Genomic DNA, 19074 nt, shown 5'->3' with positions numbered 1-19074 from the left:
ACTGATAGTTATGCAGGAATCAAAGTTATTTTGTACTAATTATGTCTAATAATGCTTATTATTATTAAATCCGGATGCAAAAAGGTAAGTCAAAATAACTTATAATTGTCTTGGTTGGCATAAATGATTTGAGAGGCAAGAAGTATTCTATGAGGAAGGATGTTTAGAAGAAGCAAAGCTGAAGAGCAAGAAGATGAAGATTGTAAGTCTCCTCCCACCCTATGATAGAGATGAACCGAGGAGGAGGGTGTTAGTAGTTAATGAATCAATACGTAAGTTGTTCAGAAGGAATGATGTACGATTTGTAAAGCTATGATCTGTGTTTGACAAAAACAAAAGGATTTGTACAATGCTCATGGAGTGCATCTAAATGTGTTGGTGTTATGTCTAAGTAGAGCTTTGTTCACTGAGCATGCTGAGGCGAAAATTGAGGAAAACGTAAGCAGTTAGGGTGGAAGGAAGTGAGTTTGTGCAAAGGCACCCGCGAGGCAAGTGAGTGAGTGTGAGAATGACCAAGTGTGGAATCTAGTCTCTCAAGCAAAAATATTGAATAGGGTAGTCAATTCATGAAGTAATGATGAGTGGAAGCCTAAAGATATGCTGCAATTTCTATATACTAATGCCAGCAGTATCGGGAACAACAAGGAAGTGAGTTTTGGGCATTGGTTTGTGCAACCCGCCGAAAGTTAGAGGCATTAGTGAGACTTGGCTAACAGCAGATGATGTGGTTACAGGGATTGAATGCGAAGGACTTAGTATTTTCAAGGAAGATAGAGAAGATAGAATGAGAGAAGGGATACTGCTGATGATAGCGGATGAATTGCAGCCAAAAAGAATAGGCTGTAGGCAGAGGTGTTCGTTTGAAGCAGTCTGGTGTGAGATCAAAGCCTGTAAAACAAAATATATAGTTGGTTGTTGCTATAGTCTTCCAGCAACTTGATGTGCTGTAGGTTCTCAACCTCTCATGTGTGGGATTAATGTTTACAATTATATAAGACAATCTGTTTAAGCTAATATCATTGCAAACACTTTTTTTGAATAGTTGGGTAAATTTCTTCACCCCGTTCTCTGATGTTTATTAACAAATAACCATGGTTTCAACCTAATTCTGTGTATAATGTGACAACTCAAAAAAAAAAAGTAGTAGTAATGCTCGAAGAATTTTTACTTCTCTAAAAGTCTTATTATTCATTGTTTTCTTTTCATCAATTTATCTGAATGTTTAACTGAAACTTCTGAAAAAAAAAATAATAAAGCTTGACATAATTTCCTCCATATCTTTAGTAACATCTTCCAAAGTGAAATTCATTGTTGTGTCACTTCCAAACAACCGAAGTAAATTAAATGTAAACCTGAACTCTTTACTTGGAATTTCCTAAGAGAGGAAATTCCAGCTAACACACTTTGCTCTTAACTCAAGTGGTGTCAAAGGGCGCAACGCTGCTACATTAAATCCGCTCAAGCCCTAAAGGTATGGAATAAACGGAGGTATGGGTAAAGACAAGAAAAAAGATAAAAGGGATGAAAAACTATCAAATTTCAGAACTGATTAGTATTATAAATGCCCAATTTCCTTATAGGGAAGACTCAAACTTCTTTCCTAAAGGTTGTATTTCAGATGGAATTACTCTAAATATACATTGACAAAAAACACACCTTGCAGGTGGCTTGCTTTACCTGTCTCAAATGTGATAATATAAATCTGTGTATTTATTCATGTCACTGGAATCAAAGCCAAAGAAGCTGTGGCTAAATTAATGCTCATAAGATTAAAATAATTCTTAGTTAATTAAACATAACCATAAACTGAAACGAGGAGTCGATTGTTTTAATTTTGACAAACTGCTTATCAACTGCTTTGCTAATGGCAGCGAAAATCAGTGTTGTTATGAAAATTATTAAGCAGATCTTTTTTTTTTTTTTATTTAGCCATGGGAAGACAAATCTGTGTACTTATCTATGTCACTGGAATCATAACCAAAAGTAATGCTATATCAATGCTCATAAACATGTATACTGGTTTTAAAAATATATGGATATTAATGTAACATTCGTAAAATCTTCCAGATGAGACAAAACATTTGTCTCAACATCACAAGATGACAGTGAAGTGATGAAGGACATGTGAAAACTTCCCATGGCGTCAACTCAAGAAAACCGACAGGTTAGGTGAATGGGAGGAAGACTTGCATATACATTGTTTATTCGGACATGGATCACTTGTGTTGCACTGTGCATCCAGTTATGTGATAACTGAAACACATAAGCAAATGAAATTTTCCCTTTTCAGGAAAATAGCAAGCGACAAACTGGTTCAAAACGATGGCAACCAATTTTCATTTTGGAAAATACGTGATTTGGTTATCAAGGAGCAACTGGAAAAACTTCGAGAGAGTGATGGTACGATATTTTCAGCTTACTGCCGATAGTAGAATATGATGCGGACATCGGAGATTCCATTCTACTAAAATGTCAAGATGGTGACCTATCATTGATGCAATGCAAAGGCAAAGTTTTGTCGTTCAGTTACTAAGAAGCTCTGAGCCATTTTCACCCATAGTACAGGAATTGACACCCATCTTGTTTAAAGAATGTGAATTACCAGCTATCCGCATTATGAGGTGGATTATCGCCGCACGTTCCGAATAGTTCCCCGGAAAATTAGAATTGCATGATTTATTCAGTTCAACAAACATTCTTTATTTTTTGAACATTTATGAGAACGATACAAAAACCGCTTGTTTGTTTCATGTCTAAGGAATACTCGGAATCTTCAGCCAGGAATTGGGTTCTTTCCAGACACACCATACGAAATGTACTTCTAGTGCTTTCAGACCTAAACTTTTTTAGCCGGACCAGTTATTTTGATATACTGCCAACCAAAATCGGCGAGTAGTGAACAATTTTCTTATTGAACTATTTTTTTTTTTTTACATTTGAATTGTGAATACAGCTCTCAGACACCCAGTGTACACTAAACACATGAAATATTTCTAGATAAATTCACTTATGAAATCTGTAAATAAAATTTCTATCCAGCAAAATATCCATTTCTAACTTAAAAATGACCAAAGTATGGTGGAATTTTGTGTACTTTATAGGCTATAACTTCATATGTTACTTGGGCATCCTGATAAGAACTAGACTTTACTTGGAAGTCATATGAAACAAAATCTCTGCTTACTTAATTCGATTGAAATTTGATATATAAACCATAACTTGATATTTTGCAAAAATCATATAGAAACACTAATTATTTATGGCAAAAGAAAATTATAATTCAAATAGAAAAAGTGCCTTTTAACGTCCGTAGAAATTATACCAAAGTACTTGTAGATTATACTTTGCAAAATATTGTGATAAGACATTTATTTTTAAAATTACCTGAAGCATACAGATTTCTGCTTAATTATATATGCAAAAATATTTTTAAAATTACCTGAAGCATACAGATTTCTGCTTAATTATATATGCAAAAATATATAGAGACAGATTAATATAGATATTATCGAAAATGGCAAAAAAAAAAAAAAAAACCATCGTGTGCCTTTTGTTGACATTTCAGAAGAAAATAAGTTTCCGGGAACTACTCGCCAAAACAGAGAAACTATTTTGGAAAAAAACTTATGCTACCATCTGGTGATACTGCATTAAAATTGCTGCAGTCAAAACAAAGTTGGGGATGTGAACTAACACGCATAAACATGTTATGTCATCTATTGAAACTGCTCCAACTATCTCATCCAGAATTCTGTACTTAAACCATCAGCTGATACCTCAGGCAGTTATGTCACTAATCGCTCCCCTACTTCTAATTGTTTCCAAGTGACCGATCTTCTTACTTGATATTGTTTGCCATTCAAGATAATCCTCTTATTTACTGTTGAATACTAGAGCTACTCCTTTTCCTTGCCCGAATATAACATTCTGTATTTGTTGCTTAGGAAGATTTCCCCTGTTTTTTGGTTTCTTTGTGCCAGTCATGCCGCTTATGTTGATCTGATACATATCCAATTCTTCTGCTAGTTCTTTTTCTTTTCCATTGATGCTGATGTTCAGTTGAGACGCGTTGTGAAATTGTTCAGGTAGCTAACTTTGGGTTGTTCGTCCTGGTTCCCTGACGAAAACAACTTGAGCCTTGATTACCCGAGCGAACTCGCAGTCGGAGTAATTTAATAATGTGCGACATTTGGCAACTCGTATAGGTACATATGACTTCTGCATTGCTTCAACCTTGGTATCACCCCTGGGTATGGCTCCCACTGAAGAGACCTCAATCAAGGTCGAAACCGGTCTGGGTAGTAACCCTTCCCATAATGCATAGCATTATACATGTCCGTAAGGAGATGTGCTTTGCATTATAGGATACTAAGGCAAGTGATGTGAAGCTTTGTTCCATCTTTACCACGAGTTGCCCCAGTCCTGAAGATACTTCAGGTGCAAACTTTGTTTGCTTACACTTGGATAAAGGATTAAACTAAATATATAATTTATAGTCCTTCACAAAAGTCGGTTCCTCATGGTACGGCTTTAAAAAGAAACATGTGAAGCTTTACTTCACTCTCCTAACTTAAACAGATCCGATAGTCTATCTCCTTTGTGGGAGATAACACTTTTTAAATCAGCTAATCTTTCTTAACTTTATTTAATTGTATAATTTTTTTTAAAATAAGTTAGGAAATTTAATGACCTTTTTTTTTTAAGTTATCTTACATTATCTACTTAGGTGGCACCTTTTGGAATTGTCATTTATTGTTTGATTATCTTTTTACATTCTTGTACTGAAGATGCCTTTATCACTTAGGATACGAAAATAATTTACATGAGTTTATTCTATTATAATTTATTTAAATATGCCAGCGCATGGTATTTCCTTATTGAAACAAATTTACAAAGTTACTTGTTCATGCAACTTATATTACAGTCAAATTGGGAGATCTGCTTGGTGAACACAATTAATACATTCCTCTGGCACAATGATGGTCAATCAAGTCTAGCTGATCTGGCTTAGATAGCTTACAGGATCAGATGAAAACAAAAAGATAAAAAAATATGATTCCTGCAGCAAATACAAACTTGAAACACTCTTTTTAGAATCAGCAACAGATTTATAAAACTGGTCTAATCTAAATAAACATGGTTGTGCTAAACTTCCCCAAGATTTGGGAAACTTCAACTCTTAAGTCTCCTGCCCAACAGCACCCATTGAGGGCATCCTTCATAGGCTTCAGGCTCAAAGTAGCCTAATTTGTTTCACTTACTGTAGAAGAAATTGGGCTACCTCAGGAATACAATATTAAAATTTACAAGTTTAATATTGTATTCCGAAAGATATCTCTGTGACAGAGATGAAATATCAGGATGATTAAACCTGTTGATTAATTATTTCTGATTTAATGGAATAAATATGTACTATATTTATTCCATTAAATCAGGGGTCGGTAAACTTATTTAAACCATTGACCCATTCATGGAATCCATGATCCCTAATCGACCACCATCATGTTAAATAAATGTTATCAATAATAAATTTCTCAATTTAAAAATAATCCCTTCACCCTTTTACTTCATTACTGCTTCTCTATAATATTTAAAGAAATTTATAAACATTAAAAACTGACTTACATTTTATTGATTTACTTGAAATGGTTAATGAGAAGCATGTGTTTGATGAATAGTAGCCACTGCATCACCATTTGGTTGGAATTTGAGTTTTCGCCTTAAGTCACCATGCTCTTCCAGGTTCATTCTGTTCCTCTCCTTTGTTAAAACCTGCTTTACCATGTATGAACTTGGGAATGCAAGTAAAAAGGGTTCAACTGCTGCACTAAGCTTGGGGTATATATTATTAGTATTTACATTGCTCCTATAGTCACTGAGACTTTTGTTTTTAAAAAAGGATTTAGTTTTGAGATCCACAAGCATATCAAAGCTCATCCTGTAAGTCAAATTCAACGTCTGCATTTTCTATTTCCAAATCAAACAGTGTAACAATCGAGTCAAGTACATGCATTTTCTCCAAGTCCTCGAAACATACTTTAAAATCTTCCTTTAATTTTTCTAGGTGATTTATGTATATCTCTAGGTCACAGTCTGAAAATTTTCCCTCTTCTCCATCTTCCAGTTGCATAAGTTTGAAAAATCGTTTTAGGTGTTTATTGACCCTCTTTTAACCCTTAGACATTTATCGACCCCTTGGACAGCCACATTGACCACTTTGCTAACCCCTGCATTAAATGAAACATTTCAGCAATAGCTTCAACCTCTGAAAAACGAGTGTACTTTTTTTTTAAGCAAGACATTACTTCTCACTTGCAACACTGCTGACATATAAATCCAAATTCCCAAACTTAGAATGCTGCTCAAGGATTTGGGATAGTGCAATTAAAAACTCACTAAGAATCTTCAATACTATCTGGCAAACTCAGAAACCTTCTCAAAAAAGATTCATTCCAATTATGCTCTTAAACACTATTTCTCACTTATGTCTTTTATTAATAAGTATTTTCAATGATGATAATGTGAAGACTAGATAATTACCCATTCAAAAAGTCAATGTTAAATGAGTGCAATCTATTCCATTTGGGGGGGTGAAAAATTGTTAGATGATTGTTAGTATTATTATTATGAAATATAGCAAACTCTATAGCTAATAAAGTTATAATAAACTCTCCTGATACGCTGCTTGAAAAGAACTCAGACACTCTGGATAAGGTTCATCATGCCTCGTAACAAGTCATGTTTGCAGCCAGGAGAAATTGGAGGAATATGATGCTCCCAATACAGTGCAAGTGTCTGGGTGAAATAGCTGTAAGAAGGGAAATGAAAGAGGCATTGTGATAGGAGGTCATGTTGCAGACCTATCTGTTTGGCAAATTGGGCCATCTCAGATCAACAATCAGTGATACCATACATAGTTGAGAGCAAAAGGGATTCAACTGCAAGTGCTACTCGCAGTGGATGACCCACCACACTCACTGAACATGACTATAGGATGCTACGAAAGATAATATATAAAAACTGCCATTCACTGGCCGACACATTGATGCCCAGAACTCTGCATTCAATTGGAACACAAATCCCGCACGAATCTACGGGAAGAATAGTCAAAAAATTCCCATTGATTGGTATTGTATGCTTGTGGAAAGTATTACCTGTATTTTGCACCAGCAAAAGGTGGGAACCATGGATGTTTGTTTCTCATATTATGGTGCCCTTTAACTTCTTTCCAAGCAGTGTATATAGCATCAAAAAAAAGACCTGGCCAAGTTTAATTACTGCTGGTCGATGATGGCATTGATTGAACTATGTTTTTAATGTAAAATGCTACAGTATTTCTTTATTACAATAATTTCTTGGTTCCTTCATGTTCAAGCATACAGAGAAACTGACAGTTAATCATTATTTAAAAAATAATTTAATGCACATATTTTTTATATTAAGAAGTATACAACTGAGGTTTACACAATGCAATAACTTTAAAGTTTATTTTACATGATAATTTCTTTTATCTATACAGGTTTTTTTTTTTTTTTTTTTTTTTTCACTTTGTATTCTTTAAAGTAAAAATAATTAAAAAAAAATTGTGAACAATTTCGACTGAACCTTCTGAAAATATGCCTTCTTTATTCATGATATATCACCTTGGCTAATAGCACTCAAAGAATGGCTTCCATTTGTTTTATATCTGCAAGCAGTTTTTCACCATATTTCTGGCAATCTAATGGTGTTGCTGACATTACAATAGTTTTTAAGCGGTTTTCTTCCTGTAAAATTAACACAATATTCAATTAATGATGAGTGGCAATTAGTGCTGAAATGAAGAGAAGACATACCATAATATCAAAAAATGTATTTAATTTTTTCCCTCTAATTACCTGGTATGATAATGGAGGATGGTTTTTTTTTTTGTTTGTTTTTTTAAACTCAAATATGAGAGTGTGCAATAGCTACCAACAGTGTGAAGTGTGAATGAGTGATTAAGGAGGAAGAAATAATCTATTGATAAGTAAGTTTCTTGAAAAGATGTGCATTGTACTCACTGGGAAAAACCATATGAAGGCAGTTCCAAATGGGGGGGGGGGGGGATGAAAGATGAAATGTTGGTTTGATTAGTTTGGAGTTGGAACACTGTAACTAACCAGTGGCTGCCCTAGTTCTCACATGATTTAAAGGAAAGTGAAGGAATTTTCCATAGCACATCAGAAAAAATAGCCATGTCTTTAAAAAAGTACAACCTTTACACAGCTTTTTAAGCCCCAGTGGAAACTTGCTATCCTTATCTGTTCTACAAAAGATATCAGCTGGCCCATATATATATATATATATATGAGGTAACGTGTTCTATTTCAAGATTTACAACTCTGACAGTTCTTTGGTTTATGTATTTATTCATCATTATTCTTGTTTTTTCTTTATTTAATTTTAATCCAATTACTCTGGAGGCTTCATTTAGCTGATCTAGCCTTTCTTCCAGATCTTCAAGATTATCTGCTGTTAGGACATCATCATCTGCAAATTTCAGATAATGCAGCCTTTCTCCTTTATGTTTATTCCTTTTGTTTCCCAATCAAGGCTTCCTCTAGTGCAGCTGTAAATAATTTGGGAGATATGGTATTGCCTTGCTGGATGCCTTTTTTGTATTGGAAACTTTTCACTGTTTTTATATAATTTAATTACAGAAGTTGCATTATTGTAAATATGTTTTAGTGTTTCAATATATGGTTTCTCAGTTCCCTGAGTTTCAAGAGCCTTTAGTATTGCAGATGTTTTCTGCAATATGTTATAGTTTTCTTAACCTCCCTACCAGCAGAGGTGGATGAAACAGTGAGACCAAATTGCACTTCTTATCCATGTTATTCAACTGGTGTTACAGAATCGTATCGAGATTTAGCTGGACGTCTATAGACATCATAGCCAGTTGGGGGGTTAATGTGTGAATATGGTGCAAAGTATTGTAATTCTTCCTAAATCCAGCTTGTTTCACAGGATTGCATTCCCTCAAGTTTAGATTTTATTCTATTATTTATAATTTTGGTGAAGACTATATGTGGTGAATAGGCTTATAGGTCTGTATTTTTAATTTCTTCCTTATTGCCCTTTTTAAAAATTATTATTAGGAGTGAATTGTTCCAATTTTTTGGAATTTTTCTCTGTTTTAGGAATTTATTAGAGTTTGGTCAGCTGTTTTGATGACAGGACTTCCTGTTTTAAGAAGTCTGCCATAATTCCATCCATTCTTCATTTCGCGCAATGCCATTTCCACTTCATCTTGTAAGATCTTGGGGGCATTGTATTCTTCCTCACTTGAGTTATCCATAATTGATTCTTGGACGTCTCATACTTTATCTTGTCTTGATAAAGTTTAGTATAAAATTCCTGATTCCTTAGATTATCGCTTCTCTATTTTTTTATAAGATCACCATTTTTTCCTCTTACAGCAGCTATTTCCTCTATTCCAACTGATAATGCTCATCTTAGGATCTTCATATTGCTATTTTTTTCTATTGTTTCTTTAATTATCCTAGTATTACATGATCTAATTTAATATTTCATCCTTTTGTGTATAGTTTTACAAATTTCTGAATATTCTATTTTATTGGTCGCATTCAAATCTCTTCTTCATCAGATCTAAAGTTTCCTGTTTCTGTTTTAGTTTTTCCTCTCTTTGGTACCATTTTACAGCTCCTATTTCTAGTGCCCATTTCAAAAGAGATTTTGTTAAGATTTCACTAGCATCATCGATAGTAGTGGCTGTATTTAACTTCTTTAGTTCATTTTTGAGTGATTCTCTATAACAGCTTTTATTGTGATAGAGGTTTTGTAGATTCACTAAACTGGATTTTTTTTCTTATGAGCTTATCCATTCCCAGTTCTTGTTGAGCCTTACTTTTGCTCTAACTAGTCTGTGGTCACTTCCTGTATTGAATCTATTGAACACTTCGGTTATTTATTATGTCTTTGTTGGAGAGGATAAAGTCTATTTCATTATAGGTTTGTCCATTTGGGCTTCTCCATGTCCATTTTTGGTTAATTTTCTTCTTGAAAAAGCTGTTCATAATAAAGAGATTAATTTCTTCTGCAAATTCAATAAGTCTTTCTCCTCTTTCATTCCCCTGTCCAAATCCAAATTTACTGATGGAGTTCAGATGGTCATTTCTGCTTCCAATCTTGGCATTAAAGTCGCCCATTATAATTATGTAGAATTCTTTAGAATTATTTAATGGATTCTAATGTTTCATAGAAATCTTCAATCTCTTCATCTGGATGATCCATGGTCGGGAGATATTTGTATAATTTTCAGTTGGTATCTTTTATTTATGAAGAGACTTAGTTCAGCTATTCTTGATGTTATTTTATTAACAAACAAGACACTGTCCTCGAGTGTTTTATTTATTAGGAATCCTACACCACCAGTTGAGTTTCTTTCACATTCACAGTGGTAGAGTAGATGTCTATCTTTTAATTGCAGGAGAGTTTCTTCTTTCCTTCTTATCTCTGATAGGCCCACAATGTCCCATTTTATATGGTCTAATCTCTCCATCAGTTCTTCCGATCTATTATCATCCCAGAGAGATCTGCAGTTCTGGGCGAAAGGACTTATATAAGATGGATGGGTTACATTTGAATGGAGTTGGTGTACGGAGACTTGAAAGAGTGTTGATGAATGATGTGAAAGTGGATGTACAGACTCAGGGAAACTAGATTTATTAAGAGGGGGGAGTAGATATGCAGACTTTAGGGGGGCAGTTAAGTGTATGAATGAGTATATTATGCCCGAGCGAGTATGACGGACAACAAATCAGAATGGGATAGTTAGTATAAGGCATCAAAGTAGGGATGGGACAAATGGGTTTCTGCGATTCATGTACACTAATGCCAGGAGTATTAGGAACAAGAAGGAAGAGTTTTTGGCCATGGTTGGCACTTCCAGGCCACAGGTTGTCGGTATTAGTGAAACATGGATGAGAGAAGATGATAAAGCTAGTGGGATTGAATGCGATGGGTATAGCGTGTTCAGGAGTGACAGGGTGAATAAAAAGGGGGGAGGAGTGTTATTGATGATAGCTGATGAGCTTCAGCCAAGGAGTATAGAAGTTGAACTGCATGATGGGGAAAAAAGCACATTTGAGGCTGTTTGCTGTGAGATAAAATCTAGCAGAACAAAATATACAATTGGGTGCTGCTATAGACCGGGTGATGGAGTGGATGGTGAGGATAGTATGCATAAGCAAATAGAAGAAATGAGTGGAAGGAGGGTAATTATTATGGGTGATTTCAATTATGGTAACATTGACTGGAAAGAGGAGAGGGCACATGGGAGGAAGGAATTGGATTTTATGCGGTTATTAAGGGGCAACAATCTACGGCAACATGTATTGGAAAATACCAGGGGTCAGAGAGTGCTTGACCTAGTAATTGCAACCGAGAATGTGGCTGTAATGAACATGACCATGTTGCCACCAATTGGTGAGAGTGACCATAAGGTCATGACTTGGGAGGTGGCTAAAGGAGTCGAATTTACAATTAAGACAGGGTACATGTGGAATTACAGGGCTGGTTAAGTATGACAAGCTTAGGTGTGTGCTTGGCTCAATGCCATGGCATGTAAAACTGCAAGGGCTGGATGTTGATAGTGCATGGGGGGTGGTTAAGAACTGTTTGCATGAGGCAATGGTTGACTGTATACCCAGAGTCCGAATAATAAATCAAGTAGGGGGTTAAATGGATGAATAACACTACTAAGCTTGAGCTGCAAAAAAAGAAACAATTGTGGAGGGAATTTAAGGAGAAGGGTGACCATCAGGCGCAGGAACAGTATAAAGCTCAGGCCAGGATGGTAACAAGGGTGGTAAGAAAAGCAAAAGCAGATTACGAAAGGAAATTGGCCACGCAGGCTAAAGAGAATCCCAAACAGTTTTTTCAATATGTTGCAAGTAAAAGGAAAAATGCTCATGGTAGAATGATCTTAAAAAATGCTGAGGGTAGGGAGGTAACCAAATCAGTCGATATTGTGGAATTACTGAGCGAGCACTTTGCAAGAGTATATCATCCAGGTGGTGACTTTGCAGGAATGGAAGAACCAACAGCTTATACTGGAATTGTGATGAAGTAGAGGTAAGTAGTCTATTACAGAACCTCAATGTCAATACATCTGTGGGATTGGATGGTATACCAGCTCGTGTAGTACGAGAAGCAGCCAAAGAATTGTCAGTGCCCTTGACCATTTTGTTTAATTTGAGCCTCAGGACTGGGTCAGTCCCAAGGGGGTGGAAAGAGGTGAAAATAGTTCCACTGCACAAAGGTGGTTCCAAGGCTGCTGTTGAAAATTACCGGCCAATCAGCATAACAGGAATCATTATCAAGGTCTTAGAGAAAATAGTCAAGAGGAAAATACAAGATTGGATAGAAGAAAATGGGATACTGTATCGGGGACAGCATGGTTTTGTGAAGGGTAGGTCATGCCTCAGTAACTTGCTCACGTATTATAACACAGTGACGGCTGAACTGGATAAGGGTAATGGGTTTACAGTGATTCTACTGGACCTTGCTAAGGCCTTTGACAGGATACCACATGGAATTCTAATCAGTAAATTGCAGCATATGGGAATGGACATAGGGTTGGTGAGATGGATAGGAGGGTGGTTGACGGAGAGATATCAGAGAGTGGTTTACTCAGGAGTAGAGTCCACAAGACGGCCTGTGACTAGTGGTGTGTCACAAGGATCTGTTCTTGGACCACTGCTGTTTAATTTGTTCATAAATGATATAGGAAAGGATCTGAGAGGAACAGTTCATTTGTTTGTGGATGATGCGAAGTTGGGTAGGGCAATAGTGAATGCAGATGACGTCAAAATTTTGCAGGATGATTTGGATAGATTGGAGGTCTGGGCTAAGGAGAATGGATGTCAATTTAATGTGGCAAAATGTAAGGTTATGCATTTTGGGGTGAAAAGATTGGCGGCAGTTTACTGTATTGGTGGAACCGTGCTCCAGGAAATTGATGAGGCACGAGATTTAGGAGTGTTGGTGGATAAGGAATTGAAATTTAGGGGACACATTGCAAAAGTGGCCACATCAGCTCATCAAATCACTTGGTCGCTGAAGAATATGTTGACAAGCAGACACAAGCAGGTTATTGTTCCTCTGTATCGAGCCTTGATAAGACACCATCTAGACTACTGTGCTCAGATTTGGTCACCTAGGTTTCTTCTTGATGGGGTGGAGGTGGAGAGGATCCAGAGGCGAGTGACCAAGATGATAGCAGGTCTGTGGAATGAACCGTATGAGAACAGGTTGAGGATTTGTGGGTTGCAAAAATTGGTTGATAGGCGGAGGAGGGGAGATATGATTGAGACATTCAAATTACTGAAGGGTTTCTATAAAATTAATTCAGAAGATATTTTTGAGAACAGGGCTGGTTGTGGGAGGACTAGGGGACATCCATGGAAACTGGGCAAAAGTGTGGTTAGTAAAGGTGTTAGAGCTGGGTTCTTTACTTTTAGAGTAGTGAATGAGTGGAATGCGCTCCCTGAGTCTGTGGTGGATGCTGTGACAGTGAATGAGTTTAAGGCGAGGTATGATAGATACTGTATGAATGTTAAATAGTTGTGATGAATATGATTTGGGGCATCCCTCGATGAGTCTAATGACTCCCTGGAGTTGCCCGTAATAATAGTAATAGTAATAATAATAGTAATATGTTCCTATTGATATCATTCTGTCATTGTTCATTGTAGATATTCTGTCTATCTTTCCTAAAAATATTGTATTCTTTGCACTCGATACCAGTTAGTAGGTCTGCTCTTGATAGTCAGGTCTCATTAATGCCTACAGTATGAGGTCCCAATATACTAACCAAAGCAACAAACTCTACCCTTCTGTTTCTGATAATCCTAGCATTTATCTACAGTCATAAGTTACTAGTATGCTCTTTTGTATACTCTTGTCTGTGGTCTACATGACAGTTCAGCAAACTTATAAATCTCTGTTGTTACTTAGTTCGTTACTTTTGCAGATATCTTTACAGATGTTTGATAGATCTGAACTGGACAAACACAGAATCGTTTTCACTTCATATTCATTTCCATGATAATAACCATTCCTATCATTAGCATAGTTATCTAACATTGTCACTCTTGCACACAAATTCTCACAATTCCTCCCATCAGAATTCATTTTCCCTGACTTTCTGTATTAGGTCTCATATTAATTTTTCAAGACTCCTGATGCCAGATACATTCAAGTGTAGGAGATCCCAGTAATATAGGAATACTTTTTATTTTCTCACTTTTCACTCTCGCTTCTTCCAACCACCTTTTCATATTCTTTCATACTGAATTTATTGTTAGTTAAGTCACTGGTACCTATCAGAATTATGACACTTTTGCTTTGTTTTTCTATTTTTCAATTGCTTCCTTATATTTTTAATTTTTTCTCCAGGAAAACCTTCTGTTATAACCAGCTCATCAATGGCATGTTTTGTGATTGAGTCACCATACCAAATAACATTCTTTTTGCAATCAACTCTACTTTCCAGATTTTCATTATTATACACTAACTTACCTGATTCTGTGCTTTGTTGTTTCCCATTTTGCTGCTGAACTTTTTTTATTCCTGTGTTCCTCTAAATGCCACTCGACTTTCTGTGATTCCCTCATCGTCTGTCTAATACTCTGCTTTAGTCTAGTGATTTCAGAGGTTAAATTATTTTAAATTATTCTCTTCGGTATCATCTTTAGTGGAGGAAAGCTTCTTGTTCACTACTTTGCTGTTCTTGTTAGCGTTCTGTTTCTTGCACATTTTTGGCATCATTTTACAGCTGTGTTTAATATTACAATAAAAATATGTTATAAAGATGCTAAATACTCTAAAATCATGAAAATCTGCTCTGATATACTATAAAACACTAATTTCCTAAGGTTACATGACTACTAAATTACACTGACTACACATAATATAACCTCAAACCCAGATTTTAAAACTTTAAACTTTGTTACATTGAACTGGCAGCCTTGCACACTTGCCCATTTATGCAATCTATTCAGCATTCATTCTATTCCTCATAGCTCTTCCCAACTTGTATAATCTGAAACAGCTGTAAATCACCATTCAAGCCCTTTGCAGTGTCATTTACATACAAATTAAACAACAATGGTTCTAAAACAGATCCTTAGAGCACACCACTAGTGACTTTCCTCTTCTGGGATATTCCTCTCCCATACACAACTTGCATATACCTATCAGACAGCCAATTCCCAATCCAACACTAATTTATCATTCAATCCGAACTGTACTATATGTCTTTTATCAGTGTGTTTATTCAACAGTGCTACATGCATACTACTATAATTGGACTTCCTGAAGACAGAAGAGTAAGTGGGAACAAAATTACTTGCTAGCCAATTAGGAAACCTCCTGACAATTATAATCAAGTTTGGTCGTCCCATGTACTGTCAAGTGACAAGCCAGCACCACTTCTCTGCTATATTCTCAAATAGAGAAGGTAATTACTTTAATTAATTACAGTGAGTTTAGCTACCCATGCAGAGTGTCTGAATTGCATGCGTTAAGATGAAGGAAAAAGATATGAATCCCGATTCTTTTTTTGAATATACATAGTTCTCTAGTTTGTGTAATGATTGATTTTTGAGTTGATATACCCTTTCAAATTTCCAATCAGGAGATACATTTTCCTAGTCTCAACATTTCATGAAAGTTGATCAAAAGCAGATCGATTAATCTGACATAAATTTGCTAACTAGCAAAGGTGATGGGGGTAAGCTTACACTTATCCACATTTAAATTAACCATTAATTAATCAATTCTCAAGAGAATTCAGGCGTGTCGACCGACTTCTGGTACAGCACTGTGTAACTGTACTTTTATTTGATCATCAAATTGATTTCCCACTGCATATCGATAATTAAAGGATTACTACATATCACACCAACTTCCAACCTTATTGATTAGATAAATTGTCATACAGAAAGACCTAAATGAACACACTTCCTAAACACCTATTGTATCTTTCTTTAAAAGCATTCACAACAGAGTACTTAAATAACTGTCAGTATTATTATTAAATTATTATTATCTGTTAGTATTATCTATTACAAATTCTTGCTAAAAGGCTTATATGCTGGTTAAACATGATAACTAATAATTAAGGAATTAACAGCGTACACTAGAAATATAAATTAAAATAACTTTAATAAATACTTTCCGATATTTCGGCAACGTAGAGTTGCCATCTTCTTGGGAACTTAAAATAAAGAACAGGTGCACGCAAGTACTGCATAACAGCAAATGAGAAACGAAGCGAGGAAGCTACCATTTTCCTAAAGTCCTGATGGTGCTGCCTGGCGGGTCATATTGGTAGTTATTGGCCTTTGGGCTGAAGTTCTTTTGATATATGTTTCCCAAATTTGGGGCAGTCTAATGCGCCCAAATTTGTTGATGTTTGGCATATTCCTAAGGGCAGAGGATGATTCCATGAATAGTCATTCATATTTGAACTTGCTGCGGTGTATTACTGTGGCTTTCTTCCACTTTATTCTGTGGTGGGTATCCAGAGCATGGTCATGGCACTTAAACAGAATGGGAGAGGAAAGATTAGCAAAACAAGTGTTCTCTGCCAGGTTGGCAGGAAAACGACTCAGAGGAAAACCAAGATATAGGTGGATTGATACAGTACCAAGTGCCTTAGACGATAGAAATATAAGATCTGATAATGTCAGCATCTTGACAAGTAACAGACTGATTTGGAGGAAAATTGTAGAAAGGAAGTTAGTAATGATATAAAGTTTTCATGTAGTACTATCATATCCTGTACACCCCTTGAGGGTACATGTCAGGAATTTGATGATGATGATATTATTATCTGACACCTCCAAGGAATCACGGCAGGAGGGTACTCCACTCTATGCAACCAACCATTTACACTACTCTAAACCTCCTGCTACATACAGTGCTACTATCCACACACTGTGCCACATCATATACATTCTTTGATCAACTGCCAGTAACCCGGAGTTTGGTATATTTTAGGCATTTATTAAATAGTTTTCAGTACTTTTGTTAATATTTCTCCTGATGCTTTCATCACTTCTAATGTAATTCCATCTTCTCCTAGCAGTTTATCATTTTTCACAGCTTTCAATGCTTGATGTTCATCATCATCATCAAATTCCTGCCATGTACCCTCAAGGGGTGTACAGGATATGACAGTACTACATGAAAAAAAAATTACATCATTACTAACTTCCTATCTACAATTTTCCTCCAAATCAGTCTGTTACTTGTCAAGACTCCAACATTATCAGATTTTATATTTCTATCGTCTAAGGCACTTTGTACCGTATCAATCCACCTAAATCTTAGTCTTCCTCTGGGTAGTTTCCTGCCAACCTGAGAGAGAAAAATTGTTTTGCTAATCTTTCCTCACCCATATCACCTGAGATTAGCTCTGTTAACACATTCCTAGATGCTGACAATGTCAAGTTCTTTCCAAATATCCTAGTTTTTAATATGATATCGCCATTGATGCCATCTGTCAACGCCTCGAATCTTTCTCAGGACTCTCATATCTGCGGTCTCTAGTCTTTGGTCAAGTGTTTTACTTCTGACCCAGTTCACAGATCCATAAGTTAAAACGGATTTGAAACAGTGTCTTGTATACAGCTAATTTAGTGTTTTGACTAATTTCTCTCTTATTCCATATGAATTTATTCAATTGACTGCCTACCATACCAGCTTTGTTCATTTTGTTGTCTATTTTCATATTTAATTTACCGCCTTCACTAAAAATAGTGCCTAAGTAGCTGAAATGTTTTACTTGTTTCACAGATTTCCGGTTTTCACAACACAGTTGATATTTTCAACAACACTACCTATTTTCATTCTCTTGGCCTTATTAATGCTGACCTTCATACCATATCTATTACAACAGTTATTCAATTTACTCAGGGAATCTCGTAAACTTTCAGCGGATTTATTTAGAAGTATAACATCGTCCGCATAAAGCAAAGAGCTGACATTAACATCTCCAATTCTGATATCATGTTTAATACCACTTTCCTTCATAATGTGATCCATATAGATAATGAATAACAGAGGGAATAATGTACATCCTGGTCTCAGACCAGATTTAACATTAAACCATCTTCCTGTACCTCCTTCAATTCTAACTGCTGACTTACAACTCAAATAAAGACTAAGTATTGCTTGATATAATGGCCCATTGACATCATATAACTGTAGGGTATTGAATAGCTTCTCTCTTGGCACCTTGTCATATGCCTTTTCCAAATCAACAAAACTTAAATACAGATCTTTGTTATATTCCCATGATTTCTCAACTATTTGTTGAGAAGTGAAGATCTGATCCTGACAGCCTCTATTTGGCATGAATCCAGCTTGTTCTTCACCAAGCTTTTCTTCCACAATTCTTCTAAACCGTTTCTCAAGTACACTGGCATAGATCTCGCCAGGAACACTCAGTACGGAAATACCTTTGTAATTCTCGCATACAATTTTATTTCCCTTTTTATATATGGGTACTATTAGAGCTCTACTCCAATCATCAGGAATTCGTACCTTTGTCGAGGCTTTCTGAACTATGCAGTGAAGCCACTAAAAGATTTTTATAGCACCATACTTCAGCATTTCTGGTCGAATATCATCTACTCCTGCTGCCTTTCCACATTTTAAGCCTTTAATGGCTTTTTCTACTTCAAGTATGAATATGTATTTCTGACTGCATGCCTGGTCAGTGTTTTTTACCACTGTGCTGTTCATCACTGCTTGTTTCATTTGGCAGTTTTTCAAAGTAATTACTCAATACTTCAAGGATATCTTTACCTCCTGTTTTCATGTCACCTTTATCATCTCTAAATCCTTTTACAGCACTTTTTCCTCCATTTCTAAGCTTCTTCAACAACCTCCAGATTATCTTACCACCTTCTTGATATTTATTTTCTATGTTCTTGCGAAAGTCTTCCCATGACTTTTGTTTAGCATTCTTACATTTGTCTCTGTATTCTCTAAGAGCAAAAGCTGACTTATTTGCCAGGA

General features: G+C 35.9%; 1 protein-coding gene across 1 annotated transcript in view; it reads right to left on the bottom strand.

Moving 5' to 3' along the window:
- Positions 1 to 7416: 7416 nt before the first annotated feature.
- RPA1 (replication protein A 70) overlaps positions 7417 to 19074 on the bottom strand; it is a 283379-nt gene continuing 271721 nt past the window's right edge. Inside the window, exon 17 of the mRNA XM_090391585.1 lies at positions 7417 to 7766. Coding sequence (XP_090247711.1) covers positions 7659 to 7766 — 108 coding nt within the window. The 3' untranslated portion in view covers positions 7417 to 7658. The remainder of the gene's footprint in view (positions 7767 to 19074) is intronic.

This window comes from Typopeltis vanoorti, chromosome 4, assembly GCF_054136105.1.
Source record: "Typopeltis vanoorti isolate ZY-2024b chromosome 4, IOZ_Tvanoo_1.0, whole genome shotgun sequence".
NCBI classification, from domain to species: domain Eukaryota; kingdom Metazoa; phylum Arthropoda; class Arachnida; order Uropygi; family Thelyphonidae; genus Typopeltis; species Typopeltis vanoorti.
Note: the sequence above shows the minus strand (reverse complement) of the source record. Positions and strands in the feature narration are given on the sequence as shown.